Source organism: Hibiscus syriacus, unplaced genomic scaffold (assembly GCF_006381635.1).
Source record: "Hibiscus syriacus cultivar Baekdansim isolate YM2019G1 unplaced genomic scaffold, ASM638163v2 tig00110162_pilon, whole genome shotgun sequence".
NCBI lineage: Eukaryota > Viridiplantae > Streptophyta > Magnoliopsida > Malvales > Malvaceae > Hibiscus > Hibiscus syriacus.
Window position 1 is genome coordinate 400,155 of NW_024062609.1, and position 14,428 is coordinate 414,582.

Here is a 14,428-nt window from a genome sequence, read left to right on the forward strand (position 1 = left end):
AATCCTATGTAAAAAAATTTGAAGGAGGTAGGCACCGAACACAAAAGTTGAACTGGTTGGCCAACGAGGAAAAGAGGCATCACAGCAATTAAGGAAAGGGCAGAAAGCACTTTTGGAACCGATAATCTAGTGTCTTCCAACACTTTTAGGTCTTAGCTCAATACAGCAAAGAAACAACTCAATGCAAATAGAAGAAACATAGATGAGATACGAAAGCACTCGTAAAACATCTGGCATTCATTGGGAATGTATAAGAATCTGAGGCACTGAAGAAACATAAGCAACAAACTAGCGTTTACTATTAATAATGTACAATAGTCATAATATAACCTAAGAACACTCGACCCCAAACCAATATATGACACGATCTACTTTCATCCTCAAGAAAGTGGAATATTTTGAACATTTTTTGCATGTCTACTTCTCGAATGCTTTCCCCCTCCCTCCCCTTTCTTCTGCAGGTTGCATGTATGTCACGCAGATTTTGTCAACAAGACATTTACAAGTTCACGGGAGGACTTCTCTGAGTTTGGAACAAGCAGTAGTTAGACACTGGATCGGATATTGCAGAGAAAAATAAGTGATGGAAGCTTAAGAGATTATAATAAAAAGTTCATATATACCTTGAACAAAAGATCATGAGCAATGTGCTCCCAGGGCAGCGTTATAGACATTAAACAGCATTTGAGAGGTATCATCTCTTCATCAGAAGTTGAAGTAGCAGTCACATAAGCATGCTGTGCTGCCACAGAGACGGCCGAAGCTGCTTTACGGAACAATGAGCCAAGTCTGGAACCTCTGTTTGGCGTAACTGGTGAAGGGTGGCCAGAAGATTGCTTGCTTTGGTCTGATAGAGAAACATAAATTCAGTATTTTACTCAACCCTAGCATGCACCATTCATTTGACATGGTCAATCAACTAACATAATTCATTAAATGAACCAGTTGTTCATAAAATGATAAATAAAGAACATTAGAAAAAGAAGGAAACAAAGCAATGCACAATAATTTCCAAAAGTAATGGCATACAATTTGTTCACAGGTTAATCGTTTTGAAGTGTGACATTATGATCGATGGCTCAATAAGATAGTGGGATAATTTGGGTTTGGCACTCATTAATCCTTGAGAAAACAAAGGCCATGATCAATATACAGTGGTGCAACATTTAATCCATATAAAGCCTGGAGAAAGTGAGGAAACACAGAAGAAAGTGAATGTTATAAGACACATAAAAGATAGAAATTCTTACCGACCTGCAACACCTGAAACAGAGACTTCAACTTGTCCACATCCTCCAGGACCTTTCATGTAAAGTCTGTCTGTTTTACCAGAGTAATGACCAACTGACAGAAGACTTTCAAATCCAGAACGCCCAGCTGATAAAGAAATACATGATATGATACGAGACCGAAATAAGCATGAAGAGGACATTAAGAACAAACTAAAATACAGGGAGAAATAGTTTAATCAGCTAAGCAGTCTACATGTTTTGCCTACTTCATTCTAGATCAAGCTTTATCAACATCAAATCAACTGGAAATTTACAAACTTAATGTGTCTGTTTTTCTACAGGCACATTACCATTATTATTTTGATAAATGAAGAAGATGTTGCAACAGAAAGCACCAATAGGGTGCCAACCCTTACAAACTGCAGTAAAAGATACATCAATTGTTGTTTAACAAAAGAACCAAATTTAGTGTAAGTCATGCTTGTATGTTTACATATCAATCCATTTCTTGGTCAAGATTCAACACATAAAAACAAAGTAGAAAGTATTTTATCAGTTGATGCACTAGGTTTTCACAGAATTCTGAAAGAATAAAAATAGAAGCCAATTCTCAGATATAGAAAAAGGGTATACCATCATATGCATCCCGAACCATTTGATAGCTGACAAATCCAGAAAAAAGTGTAAGCTGCCACAATAGTTAGAAGAATGTAAAGTTGTATGCTAACTGCTCTTTATGGCAAATAAAGAATTTCTAATCAGCTTTTCACAAAGTAAATCAATTTTTTTGCTCTGGAATAAATCCATTTTAATTTGGAAAACTGAAGCATCAGTCAATCTGATGCTAGGAATTACCAAAATATTATTTATAACTTAAAATTCAAAACAAATTCATTAGAAAAATCAAGCAACATTAAAATGATATTGTAGGGAAAATAATTTTCTTATCATGTCATGTGACAGACATGGTTGATCATCATAAAGAATTTTGTAAAGAACAGCAAATAATTTGACCATCATAAAGTGGCATAAAAAACCAATCAGTTCTAGGCATCTCCTTTAGATGTGAAGACCCTGGTTGATCATGGGACTATACAAATAAATTATCAGAAAAGACCTGAGAAAGGACCCAAACCTTACAATTTTTCATCATCATAGAATTAGCATTTACTCTCAATGGTAATTTGTTACTGGAACAGCTATCATTTGTCTCTGTTTCACTAGGAAATGCTGCTCCATCATGTGCATTAAGAAGCACACAGTAGCAATGATCTGTATCTGTCAAGACCTGCATGAGGAAAAAAGCACAGCTACATACTAGGGGAACTACAATTAACAAAATGGTTTGCTTTCCATGAAATCCTACTATCATAACATACAAAAGAACAACTGTATGACCAAGAAGGATGCAAGTCTTCAAATAAAGAACCGACTTTGGTCCTTACACATGCAACAGAAATAGCAAGTTCCAATTCCTTGTTAGCTCAATGCCTTATAACACGGGTTGCGAGAGGAAGGCAGTAATACTAGCCTAGCCCTAGTTGAAACCCCATGTACCACATCTAATCATATACATTCATTCAATAACATGGTCATAAATATACAGTTGAGTACACATATATAAAGGAAAAGAAAAGCATTTACCACTGCATCAAAAGTGGAATCAAAATCATCTATGGCGAAGCAGATGTCTGGATAGGCAGGTGTTGTCTCTACTTCCTAGATCCAAATTAGTAAGAATATCATGAAATTGAAGAAAAGTTCAATTTCACCAGGATTGCTAATAATGATAAGCTTGCCTTTTTTGAGTCCAAATGAAAATTTACTCGGCTAGGAGATGCATAAACAGTCTTCACAACCTGCAGGACAGCAGAACTAAAGGATTAGAGGAGGCAGCATCCATATGTTGGCATGGATATTTTGGAATCTTTGCAAGAGACAGTATTAGATGTAGCTAGAAATAATTTAAGTTCTTAAATTGAAATTGCATAAATTAGCAATCAATGTATTATAATAAGAAGGATGAAATCAGCAATTGACACAATACATGAGAAGCAAACAGCTCTCGGCAAAAATTTGGTCAGATTTTCTCCAAGATGACAGATTTTATTTCAAGAATACAAACAAGTTTTAAGAAGTTAAAGATACAAGTATCTCCTCCATAAGGTCACTGACATCATTAGCTATATTAAAGCAGGGTTACCTTGTAGATAGCAGACAATGGTGTATCTTGCCCCACTTGATGATTTTGAAGGACATGCTGACTGGGAAAAGTGGAAAATAACTCATAGTTCAACTTCAATCATAATCTAATACAGTGACCCTATCAATAAAGAAGAAGAGGGGAAAGAAAAATATATGCATATATATATGTGTGTGTGTGTGTCTTATTTCTTAAACATTAAAATATAAATTCAGAAACGAAAAAGTTAGTTCACCAAGGGGGAAGAGGGGAGGACACGATTAGACATTGTTAGAGCAATAAGAAACAAGTGTACCATTTAACTTTAGGGAAGTATCAACCATTACTATGTAAAGCATGAAGCTGATATACAGAAAAATAATCAAAATAACACAACATTGCATGGACAAGACACATGAAAAGGAAGTGAAGAAGTTACCTGCAAATTGCCACTGTTACAGAGTACGAAGTATGGGCAATCATGTTCAAGTAAAACGAGCGCCTCCAATCAACCTCTGATAAATTCTCACCAACTAACTTATCCAACTGGTTCACAGAAGTATAGAAAATTACATCTAACACGAATGAAAGAAACCCCTCAATTTCCACAAGGACATTATAACAAAAAGCTAAGAAAACTACTAAAGCAAAGAGCAAACAATCAACTTAAACAATTAACTCAATGCAGATTCAAGTTGGTTTTGAGTTCGGTTTACCTCAGGTGCCCACCTGCGTACAAAGTAAGGAACGACACCGTTCTTATCATTAAAATCATGTTCTCTCTACAGCAGCGAAAATTGAAACAATTAGCTTAGTTCCTTTTTTTTCCTTCTTTATCGAAATAAGAAGTGGATACAGATTTGATACCCATTTTCTCACGAAAAATAAGAGATCGTCGTCTTGCCGTCGTCTGGATTCTTTACCCCGAAGGAAATACAGATCAAAGATGTCGTGCCAAAATTGACCGTCCATTTCAATGTCGGAGGCATCTTCTTCTTCCACCACCGTTTTCCCCAATAGATTAGAGTGTTTTCTAATCATGCTAAGTAAATCAAACCTACACCAAAAATTAAAAGAAATTCAAGATTCAAATAATTAACACCGTCAATAAACCGTAATATTGAATGCGTGTACCTGGAAGGGGTTTCTTCTCCAACACCGAGCATGGCTTCTTTCGGCTGTAGACGAGAGGCGGTTTTTTATATTAAATTATAACAATTTAATGTGCTGTTAAATGCTTTTTAATTTCTGAAGATATAGGGGACTGATGGCACAATTCAGGGCGAAGTTGAATCTGGCGCGACCTTGATCGGCAGTTATTGTCCAGTTACGTGCAGAGAGAGAATTGAAAGATGCGATGCGACTCTCTCTTTCTCAGTTTAAGCGGTGAAAGCTGGGTCCACTGCCTGACCAGGCCAGCTAGGACCAACTATACGATGTCGGTTTGCTTAACAGAGCTTTTCTGAGCCCGTATTTTTTGAGCTACTAGTCCAAGTTTTAGGGACAACTTACTTCAACTATTAAACCCAATATTGATTGTCCATAAGAAACTCAAACAGCCCATATTAGACTAAACTAATAAGAATTTATCCCGCACGAACCAACTTACCTTAAGTGGATAAAAGAATCGTTGTTGTTCTTTGAGATTATAGGTTCAAGCATCAACAATTGCAGCAGGATGATTAATCGTTCAATATCAAATGATTAAGAGTATTTATAATAGATACTACTTTGTAATCACCTTAACTTAATAAAAAAATAAGAAGAATTTATCTCAAATTTATGAAGGGTAACTAAAAAAAATTAATTTTATTGAATGATTATATCTTGTAAAAAATAAGACCAGTGGAAAATAGATAATTACTAATAACTATAATGAAGAAGTAAAAATTATAAAAATATTATTAAACTGTAAAATAATTATCTCTTTTAAATAATTTTATCATGATTGATATATTCAGAAAACAAAAATTATTTCTAAAATTAATATATATATATTTAAAAAAATTATTACTCGTAAAAATTAATAAAACGATAGAAAAAGACGTGTAATTTTTGTGTGTAAAAAACATGTTTTGAAGCTTATACTTTGTAACAAAAAAAAACTTATAATTTGAAGGTATATTAATAGAGATGAAAGTGTTAAAAGTATTGATGATAATTCCTTAAAAACCGACAGCAGAAAGAAATAGTTTAAAAAGTAACATAGTAATGATTTTTAAAAAATTGATAAGATAAGACGTAGGGAGACCGTGTTAAAGATTCATTATGGCCTTGGTAACGTGGATACAAAATGGTATACCACAGAGCTAACAAATTTAGAATATTGTCGCGATCATTCAAGATCACCATATCCTACGCAGTCAAGCCTGGATTACAAGATATGATAATCCCACCCTTCTTTAAATTGCAAAATCCCCACAGATTTCTTTTGTTTCTATTAGGCAATCAAGTACTCATCTGCTATACTGGGAAATGAAGATCAAGAGCCTTTAATATGGATAATACTTTCCTGATTAAGCATAAGCATATCCACACACATGTGAAAATTTTAAATGGTTGGGGTTTGGATTGACCTAATCTCACAGCGTCTTCTTCCTTCTGCTGCCTTTATAAACTCATCACTTTTGTACCTTTAACTATTGAATCCCAAAAGCCGAAAGGAAAATTATGTCCAAGCTTCGCACCCTTCTCGCTCTCCTCAATTTTATGCTATGTTATGCTGTTCGACCCGACCCTGCTTCTCCCTTGACCCAACAACACGTATGTTTCATCTCACTTCTTATATATATTATATTTCTCTGATTAATACTGATAAGGCTAGGGGTTCTTGGTTCATGCAGGGAGTTGCGGCCGAGAAAGTTGATATCAATGAGAACTGAAGTCGGCAAAGAGGATTGCTTGATGAGAAGAACCCTTGCTGCTCATGTGGATTATATTTATACTCAAAGTTAGAAGCCATGAAGTTGAATTATTGTAGGAGAAAATAAGGCAGACAATGTTAGTTTAATTGTAAACAACATAAATAAATCATATATATGTTCATGTAACAGCAATGAAGGCATATATAGAAGCAATGCAAAATACGAGTATGCATTCGAATGATGCTAATGACTTGGAGGAAACCATATATATATACCTCATAATGAAATACCAAATAACAACAAAAATGAGCTTCATTAACCTCAGTTATACATTTTATTTGCAGGAGACGAGACAACCTTGCTGTGTTTCCATGAAAAGACTGAACAAATCAATTCAAGCAGGCAAGACAACCATACTGCCACCCATTACTATCAAATGAGCTTCCTTCTTTCACTCCATTTAAAAGTTCTTCACCCGCTCACCGCCTCTCATTCCACCTGCATCCTCACTGTATCCGAGTTTGAATTTGTGTTGTTTTCACCAGAGTTGCAACAGCACCGTTACAGACGGATACCAAAGTGTCTCACATTGTTTTGATGCTTTGGATTAGTCATCCCTGCACACATCCCATCATAAGTAATTATATCCGTTGTCAGGATAAACTGCAACAGCCGTGCTTACGGATCTTTGTATGCAATCAGCTATTAGCGTTTTAGGCTTATCGTCATATAGCACGTTAATCCACCTGGGCACATCAGATGGACCGCCATTGCCGCTGGACCAGGAAAGATCGTCCCTTAAAAATTCTAAATTATTATATATTTTATATATTTATTTTTATATATTTTATTAATGATTTTAAATTCGTCCTCTCCATTGAGTAAAACCCCAGGCACCGGATTCCTCGCAAAGCTGGCGACCACAACAGATGTAAAACCGGTGCTAGCATTATACTGCAAGTTGCCTTGGAATTTGAAGGTTCGATCTTAACCCTTGTCCCTTCCCAACTTCGCTCGTAATGTTTTAACTGGTACCAAAAAGAATTGTATCATTATAATCTTTAATTAAATAAATATGAATCGAGAGTCGTCCAAGTCTTCCATTCAAAGGGGCAGCAATGCATTTGACCAGATTCTTGGCACTTGGGTCGAGATATTGGATATGGGTGCAATGGCTGGGCACTTCAGCTGGCTCTACTTTTGAGAGTGGACATGATTTCCTCACTTTTCCCACCCGCACAAATGTGTCTTCTTTTCAATGGCAAAGGGATGTGAGTGTACATGCATTCGTGACAACGAAAGTGGAATCCAGGGCCCTCCCCTCCCCTCCTTGGAAACCTGGAACTAATCATTCTACTCTATGCAATGCATCATCTCCAATTATATTTACTTTCAAAAGCATCCTCCAACTTGAACATCATTGATGTTGAAGAAGCTAGGCAAAGTTGACTCATTCGCCTCCACTCAAGAAGATCCCATCTTCCATTGCATATCATAGCAGCAGCCACCACTGATGCTATCTGCAGAGAAACTTCTTTTCAGCAAAAGCCTCACCTTCAAGCTGTTGCTTATAGTTTTGATTCAAATGATGATATGAGCCCACCAGATTTTCTTTCTAAAAAGTAAAGAAAAACATGGGGTACCCCCTTGACCACCTTTTTTTCCTTTGAAATTTATGCCAGTTCCCTCAAATTTGCTCTGCAATCTTAGAGTTCAGCTCCTTTAGAATATAAGCGTTTATGTAAAGGGAAAACACACATTCCAGCTCAAGGCAGTTTCAATTCAGCAATTCAAATTGTTAATTTCACGAAGTAAACAAATAGGTTGTGCAGAGTTTTATTAGATAGCAACCCAGAAGGGTTTTACAATCTCTACAAAAAGTTTTAAGATTCAAGACAAAAGAGAACTCATCGAACCATGGTATACAGATGTAAATTTTCACATAAACCTTACAGAGATTAAGGAAATATAGGGCTCAATCAGTCAGGACTGCCCAGAAACCTTAAACACAAATGCCAACAGGAGCCCCCTTCCTCGTATCATTTCCTTCTGTATCATCATTTCCCAACCCCACTTAGCTCCATTATAAGAGTATACTAGTACATTTCTTCATGTGGATTGAAAGACAAGCAAATTTGAATCAAAACCTCGCTGGGAATTATTGGACAATATAGGTTGAAACTTGAGCATACAGAAAGTTGATTGGTAAACAATGCCAACTTCAATTCTCTAATCCACATTATGCTGGTGCTTGACGTGAAACAATAATATGACGGAAATTTTTTAGTGTACATATGAGAGAGCAAAGGGTACCTTAGAGACCCCTCTCCTTTCATAGCTCTAGAAAACAGGAAGCTCGGCAGCCCCATTTGTTGTATTGATACAAGAATAACAAACAAGCTGCAATTTCCATCATTGAATCGTTCTTGTGAGGTTACACTTGGAAATAAAGATGGTAGTCGTGTAATTTAGGCTACACAATTTCAACAACTCGGCTGACCGTTGCTTCAAAACGGGATTGCAACCACTCTGTATAACTAGAAGTAGCTTGGCAGCCAGGCCTGCATCCAGAGCAAGTGAAGCACATTCCTCCGGTGCAAACTTGCAAATGACATACAGTATTGACAATGCAAGCTGCGTACAGTTTTCCGAAGCTTTCATCAATAGTTTCACCACATTTGGTATGGTAAGTGGACAATCTTTCAAAGCCAATCTGCCTTCGGGTATGTTTGACAAGAGCTCCAATAAATAAAGGACTAATTCCAAACATTCATTATTCAACCCAGGCATCAGCTCAACCAATTGAGGGACTGCCCCAACATTGACAAAAGAGTTCCTAACCTGCTCATGAGAACAAAGTACTTTGAGCAAACTCAATCCAGCCAATACCCCATTTTGGTGCTTCTTATCTTTCGCTAATCTCAGTAACCCAACTAGAAGACTCAAACTTGCAACATTTTCCGATACAAAATCATTACCCTCCATTAACATCGTAATCAACCTCGTACAGTTTAACTTGGTCTCAAACGACCCTTCATTTAAAATATCCACCATTAAAGACATTTTAGCAGGCTGCAGCAAATCAGACTTGATATTGGAAATGAGATTCAAGTTCACTAGAACTCCAATTACCTCTGACCCAACAGCATGAGTTGTATAAGGACCGAGCAAAGATGAAATCAAACCAACGCCTCCATTTTCCACAACAGTCTTCTTAGCTATCCCATGAGCTTGAACCACTTGCCTAAGCTCCTTAAGCGCTTGAACTCTAGCTTGGCCCTTAACTTTCTTCAAATTTTCCAAAATCTCTTTGACCCTTCCTTGGACATCCTCTGACCTCTTCTTCATAGCCAAATACTTCTGAGAAAACCAACTAAAAATTAGCTGCTGAAGCGTCTTGTTTGGAGTCACCGAGTCATCCCAGAGCTCTTGCATCGTGGTGGGACAAGTGTAACGGCCTAAGGAGAACCATTTAAGAATGTTGGATCTCTCATAGGTTTGGCCAGTGCAAAGGGTCACCGGATCTTGCATTGGCTCCAAAGAAATTGGACATATGAAGACCGTCGGCACATCTACAAACTCAAGCTCTTCAATCATTAACTTCAGATCCAATTTCTCCGAGGAAAAATCAGTGGGTATTACCCCGCAACCGCCTCCCAAAATGCCATCTTTCACAGCCGTTTCTAGATCTAGGACTTGGCTGTCAAGCTTCATGTCGGCTTCTCTTCTAGTAGATGGTTGATACATCGGCATTTTTTAATACCCTTTGGTAAATGCTAGACTACAACAGAAAAGAAATTAACAAAATATGTTTTTACAGGGAAACTAGCCTTGAAGAAGACGTATCACACCTAGTAAACGAGAAGCGTGCGGAAAAGATGGGAAAAAATTAAAGAGAGGAAAGAGAGCAAGACCATCGAAGAAGGAAGGAGTTTTGTTTTTATCTCCCTTCTTTTTGACAAAACAGAAGGCACAATACCAATCAAAGGGGACATCTTTTCTTCACCATTCTTTTGCTTTTATCTGATCTCTTTCTCTGGTCTAAAGGGCAACTCCATTCTCCTCCACCACTAATACCATTACATCATCAAAGAAATGATAACAATAATAATAATAATAAGCAACCTTCTTTCCTAATGCCAAAGCTCTCTACGACCCTTAACTTCCCCCTCAAGACTCTTGAAAGAGTGATATCATAACCCCCGACCCAGATAAGCTAAGGGTGAGAAAGAGGAAAGGACAATCAAAATTGAAACAGGGAGAGCAAAAAGGAGATAAAGACACGAAAGAAATGGGAGAATTTATACAAAATAAAAAGAAAATCAAGGAAAGGAAAGGGTAAGTAAAATGGCAGAGTCTTCACCACTGCTTTGCTTTTGGGGCATGGCAGGTGATGAAAAACCCGAAAAGAAAAAAATATATATTTTCCTTTTTGAAGTTTTAAATGGATTTATAAAATGTAAATGTCTTGGGAAAAGCAAGGTTAACTTCGATTGACCGGCGGTTGGCAGTGAATTTAACCCTTGGTGACTGTGCATTCATAGCTTTATTGACCGTTATATTATAATTTATTTTCAATTCTTTCCTATAAAAAATTTCAATTTCGTCAAATGTAATTTTAGTTTTGCCATGAATTTTGAACAAAAAGTTTTGCCTTTTAATAATTTGAGGGTGAGCGATGGGGCGTTTTTACTAAAAAAACCCAAAAGAATTAATAATTATATATCAGGTATTTATTAATCAAATTTTATTGATTTAATATCTATTTGCTGAAGGAGCGGATCACTAAATGTGTCTTCTTTAGATTCTCGTTCGAGGTGGTGTCATGTGAATCACCATCTGAGCTTTCGTGGTAAAGCTGACACGCAACGAAAAGTGATTCATATCTTCTATTATTCACCTTGAATTATTGGATACTCCAATATTATTTGAGTCTTAAAGTTCGGCAACTCACCCATACCTATCCCCTATAAATACCTCTGAATGCAAACATTAAACCACACCAAAATTATTTTCACATTATTCTTTCAATCAATTCATTTTATCAAGCTAAGTAGATTTTATTACAGTTCTTAGAAGGTAAAATTATTTTTTATTATATTATCTTTATTTTTTTTATTTAATTATTTGATCAAAATTTTTTGTAGTAACTATTATGTATAATTTTTTTGCGGTTGTCAAATGAAAGGCATGATCAAATCTCGAGATATTTTGTCGATACAGTAACAATAATAAATTGTGTTATGTAATTTACTGTGAATTGTTTTAATTTTTTTAACATTAGTTTATATTTTAATTTGTTTAATATTCATTTAATTAGGTGTATTTAGATATTGTTTTTGCATATATAAGTAGATTTTGTTATACTTCTTTGAAGGCAAAATTATTTTTTATTATATTATATTTAATTTTTTGACCAAATTTTTTTTAGTAACTATTATGTATAATTTTTTTGCGGTTGTAAAATGAAAGGTATGATTAAATCTCGAGATATTTTGTCGATACAGTAACAATATTAAATTGTATTATTTAATTTACTATGAATTATTTTAATTTTTTTAACATTAGTTTATATTTTAATTTGTATATTATTTATTTAATTACGTGTATTTTAGCTATTGTTTTTACAAATATGAAACTCTCAATCTTTTAAACTCTCAAAATGAGGTGTATTTCAGCTATTGTTTACTATGATGGAAAAATTCAGGAAGATGAAATCGACATTGTCTTCACATCAAATCATTATATCATAATATCCTTCAAGAAAAACATCACTCTTACTAAAATTTCAAGGAAGATTCATTTTGGAAGTACTAGAAGAATGTCTTTACTTTAGTACAAATTTCCAACCATAGTATTTCCGTTAACTTATATTATGTTCGAACTCTCCAACGATGACGATGTTGCTATGAAAATTCGAAAGCTGATATAGAAATCTATGTGACATTTGTTGAAGTGTCTGCGGTTCGTGGTATGTCATTATGCTCCCACTATGGGCTAGCTCAACAAGCTGATCAAATTGACAGCCCAATTTCAGTAATGTGTAATGATTTTAACTCGTTAATGGGAAATATACATCCTGGTACTATCCCATCAAGTTCAATGATGAGACATTCATCTACCAATTTATTTGACTTAAATATGTGGATGCCCTCGACACAATAATTTGTTCATTACCCATTTGACAATGATGTCTTCAAGTTTCAGGGGAAGACATTCAACTACGAGATTTTTTGACCTCAATGTCGAGATGTTTGTGACACATCATTCAGTTCAAAACCCATATGACACAATAACTTCAAGTTTAAGAGGAAGACATTCAGCTACCAATTTGTTCGACCTAAATATCGGCATCAAAGAGGAACTCTCATCTCTATTAAAAAACCTCTTAGTGAGTTAGGTGCAGATAGTGCTGAGACTAGACTATTCGTTGAGACATAATCATTGTGGTTCAACATGAGCTCTGATGATGATGAAGTTCCCAAAAATAAGATACATACCGAACCTCTAATACACATTTATGAAGCTGACTATGGTGCAATGTATAGGCCAAAATTTACGGATATGCCTAATGTTGGTGACTACGGATTTAACTTATCAGTCAATGATGGTGAGTTATATATTGGAATAAAGTTTCCATTAAAAAAGAAGCAATGATTGCAATTAAGAATTACAACATTCATAAGTTTGTTCACTCCAGAGTCGACTAATCCACCATCAAAAAAGTATGTCTGCTATTGTGTCCAACATGATAACGGATACAACTGGATGGTTCGTGTATCTAGGGGTGTTCAAATTTTCGAACTAATTCGGTTAATCGACCGAACCGAATTAGTTTGGTTAATTCGGTCGGCCACCGAATTAGTTCGGTCGATTAACGGTTAATGATTTTTTGGATATTCGGTTAATGGTTAATTCGGTTCGAAATCAGTTAATTAACCGAATTAAACCTTAAATATTTTTTAATATTTTTTCACCCCATAATATGTTGCCCCCCACTTCCTTTATGTGCTCCTCGATTATCAATTCTTTTATGGCTTGATTTGTGTAAGGTATGGGCACGAGATGGGCACGAGATGGGCAGGTGGAGCATGGGTGAGAGAGCAACATGGGGATACGTTTTTAGGGGTTGGGACTTGGGAAGCATGATTTTTTTATTTTCACTCTTTTGTTAATTCGGTGAAGCATCGAAGAAACATGCTTTTGAGGCAAAAACATGTTAGTCTTTTGAGGGGTTAGGAAGCATGGGCAAAATTAATTAGATATTATTTATAATTCAGTGCGTTTGGATGTTAAACCATGGGATGACGAGACTGATATGAAGAAGTTGGAAGAAGCTGTTCGATCTGTTGAAATGCCTGGCCTTCTGTGGGGGAGCATCGAAACTGATTGCAGTCGGATATGACATTAAAAAGCTCCATATCATGCTTACAATAGTTGATGATCTAGTTTCCGTCGATATACTTATCAAGGAGCACCTCACAGCTGAACCCCACAATGAATATATTCAGAGTTGTGACATCGTTGCGTTCAACAAAATTTAGATGAGGGCGTTCCTTTCCAACAAAATCGGAAGCCAATTTCAGCCATGTTCGGTCCTTTTTTGTTCTTGCTTTACCCTAATATGATTTTCTTCTTCGCTGTGATTGCTACTGCTTTTGCTTGGGAATAGATTAAATTAAGAACTTGGTGGTGTCTTGCTAAAAAAATTAATTATAAATTGTTTTTTTAATTAAAAAATATTTAATTTTAAAATTCTAAAAAAAATTCGGTTAATTCGAAAATTAACCGAATTAAACGAAATTTATTCGGTTCGGTTAATACTTTCAAAAAAAAAGTTTGGTTCGGTTAACGATTAAAGAAAAAAAGTTCGGTTAATTCGGTTAAGGGTATTTCAGTTCGGTCGACCACTGTTTTAATCGAATGAACACCCCTACGTGTATAGAAGATGAAGAGGAAAAATAACATATGAGAACTAACAGTATACAAAGGTCCTCGTACATGTTGTGCTAAAAGGGATCAACCAGGATCATCCCAACTTGGACTATGATAATATCTGTAAAGTCATCATGCACATGGTTAAAACAAGCTCCCATATAACTATTGCGGTGCTGATTTTAGCTATACAGTCTCAATATGGGTACACCGTC

General features: G+C 35.7%; 2 protein-coding genes and 1 long non-coding RNA gene across 5 annotated transcripts; 1 reads left to right on the plus strand and 2 right to left on the minus strand.

The window, feature by feature from the left end:
• Positions 1-277: 277 nt before the first annotated feature.
• LOC120216594 (uncharacterized protein KIAA0930 homolog) lies at positions 278-4,749 on the minus strand. 2 transcript variants are annotated; one of them, XM_039213958.1, is made up of 12 exons: positions 4,549-4,749; positions 4,282-4,471; positions 4,131-4,196; positions 3,854-3,960; positions 3,436-3,496; positions 3,032-3,091; positions 2,877-2,951; positions 2,368-2,520; positions 1,866-1,920; positions 1,255-1,377; positions 624-847; positions 278-523 (listed from the first exon to the last, which is right to left on the minus strand). In XM_039213958.1, the coding sequence occupies exons 1-12, from the start codon at positions 4,578-4,580 to the stop codon at positions 500-502; spliced, it is 1,170 nt and encodes a 389-aa protein (XP_039069889.1). In that variant the 5' UTR covers positions 4,581-4,749; the 3' UTR covers positions 278-499. The 2 variants fall into 2 exon arrangements, with proteins under 2 accessions (XP_039069889.1, XP_039069890.1); XM_039213959.1 differs by lacking the exon at positions 278-523 and having other exon boundaries at positions 653-847; positions 1,251-1,377.
• Positions 4,750-6,046: 1,297 nt separating this feature from the next.
• LOC120216581 lies at positions 6,047-6,498 on the plus strand. The gene is made up of 2 exons (XR_005525066.1): positions 6,047-6,177; positions 6,258-6,498. It is a non-coding gene; the product is annotated as an uncharacterized LOC120216581 (long non-coding RNA).
• Positions 6,499-8,401: 1,903 nt separating this feature from the next.
• On the minus strand, positions 8,402-10,652 carry LOC120216596 (U-box domain-containing protein 30-like). Of its 2 annotated transcripts, XM_039213960.1 has the most exons (2): positions 8,701-10,651; positions 8,402-8,632 (listed from the first exon to the last, which is right to left on the minus strand). In XM_039213960.1, exons 1-2 carry the CDS (start codon positions 10,029-10,031, stop codon positions 8,611-8,613), a joined length of 1,353 nt encoding a protein of 450 aa, XP_039069891.1. In that variant the 5' UTR covers positions 10,032-10,651; the 3' UTR covers positions 8,402-8,610. The 2 variants fall into 2 exon arrangements, with proteins under 2 accessions (XP_039069891.1, XP_039069892.1); XM_039213961.1 differs by lacking the exon at positions 8,402-8,632 and having other exon boundaries at positions 8,691-10,652.
• Positions 10,653-14,428: the final 3,776 nt, after the last annotated feature.

What these genes read in the sequence shown, in the direction of transcription:
- LOC120216594 (XM_039213958.1), bottom strand. Translation starts at nt 4,580, where the DNA reads ATGCTCGGTGTTGGAGAAGAAACCCCTTCCAG. An exon ending in CATTGTCTGCTATCTACAAG is followed by an intron (nt 3,092 to 3,435) that starts GTAACCCTGCTT and finishes GCTGTCCTGCAG; the next exon opens with GTTGTGAAGACTGTTTATGC. An exon ending in CTCTGTTTCAGGTGTTGCAG is followed by an intron (nt 848 to 1,254) that starts GTCGGTAAGAAT and finishes TTTCTCTATCAG; the next exon opens with ACCAAAGCAAGCAATCTTCT.
- LOC120216596 (XM_039213960.1), bottom strand. Translation starts at nt 10,031, where the DNA reads ATGCCGATGTATCAACCATCTACTAGAAGAGAAGCCGACATGAAGCTT. An exon ending in AAGTGTAACCTCACAAGAAC is followed by an intron (nt 8,633 to 8,700) that starts GATTCAATGATG and finishes GGGCTGCCGAGC; the next exon opens with TTCCTGTTTTCTAGAGCTAT.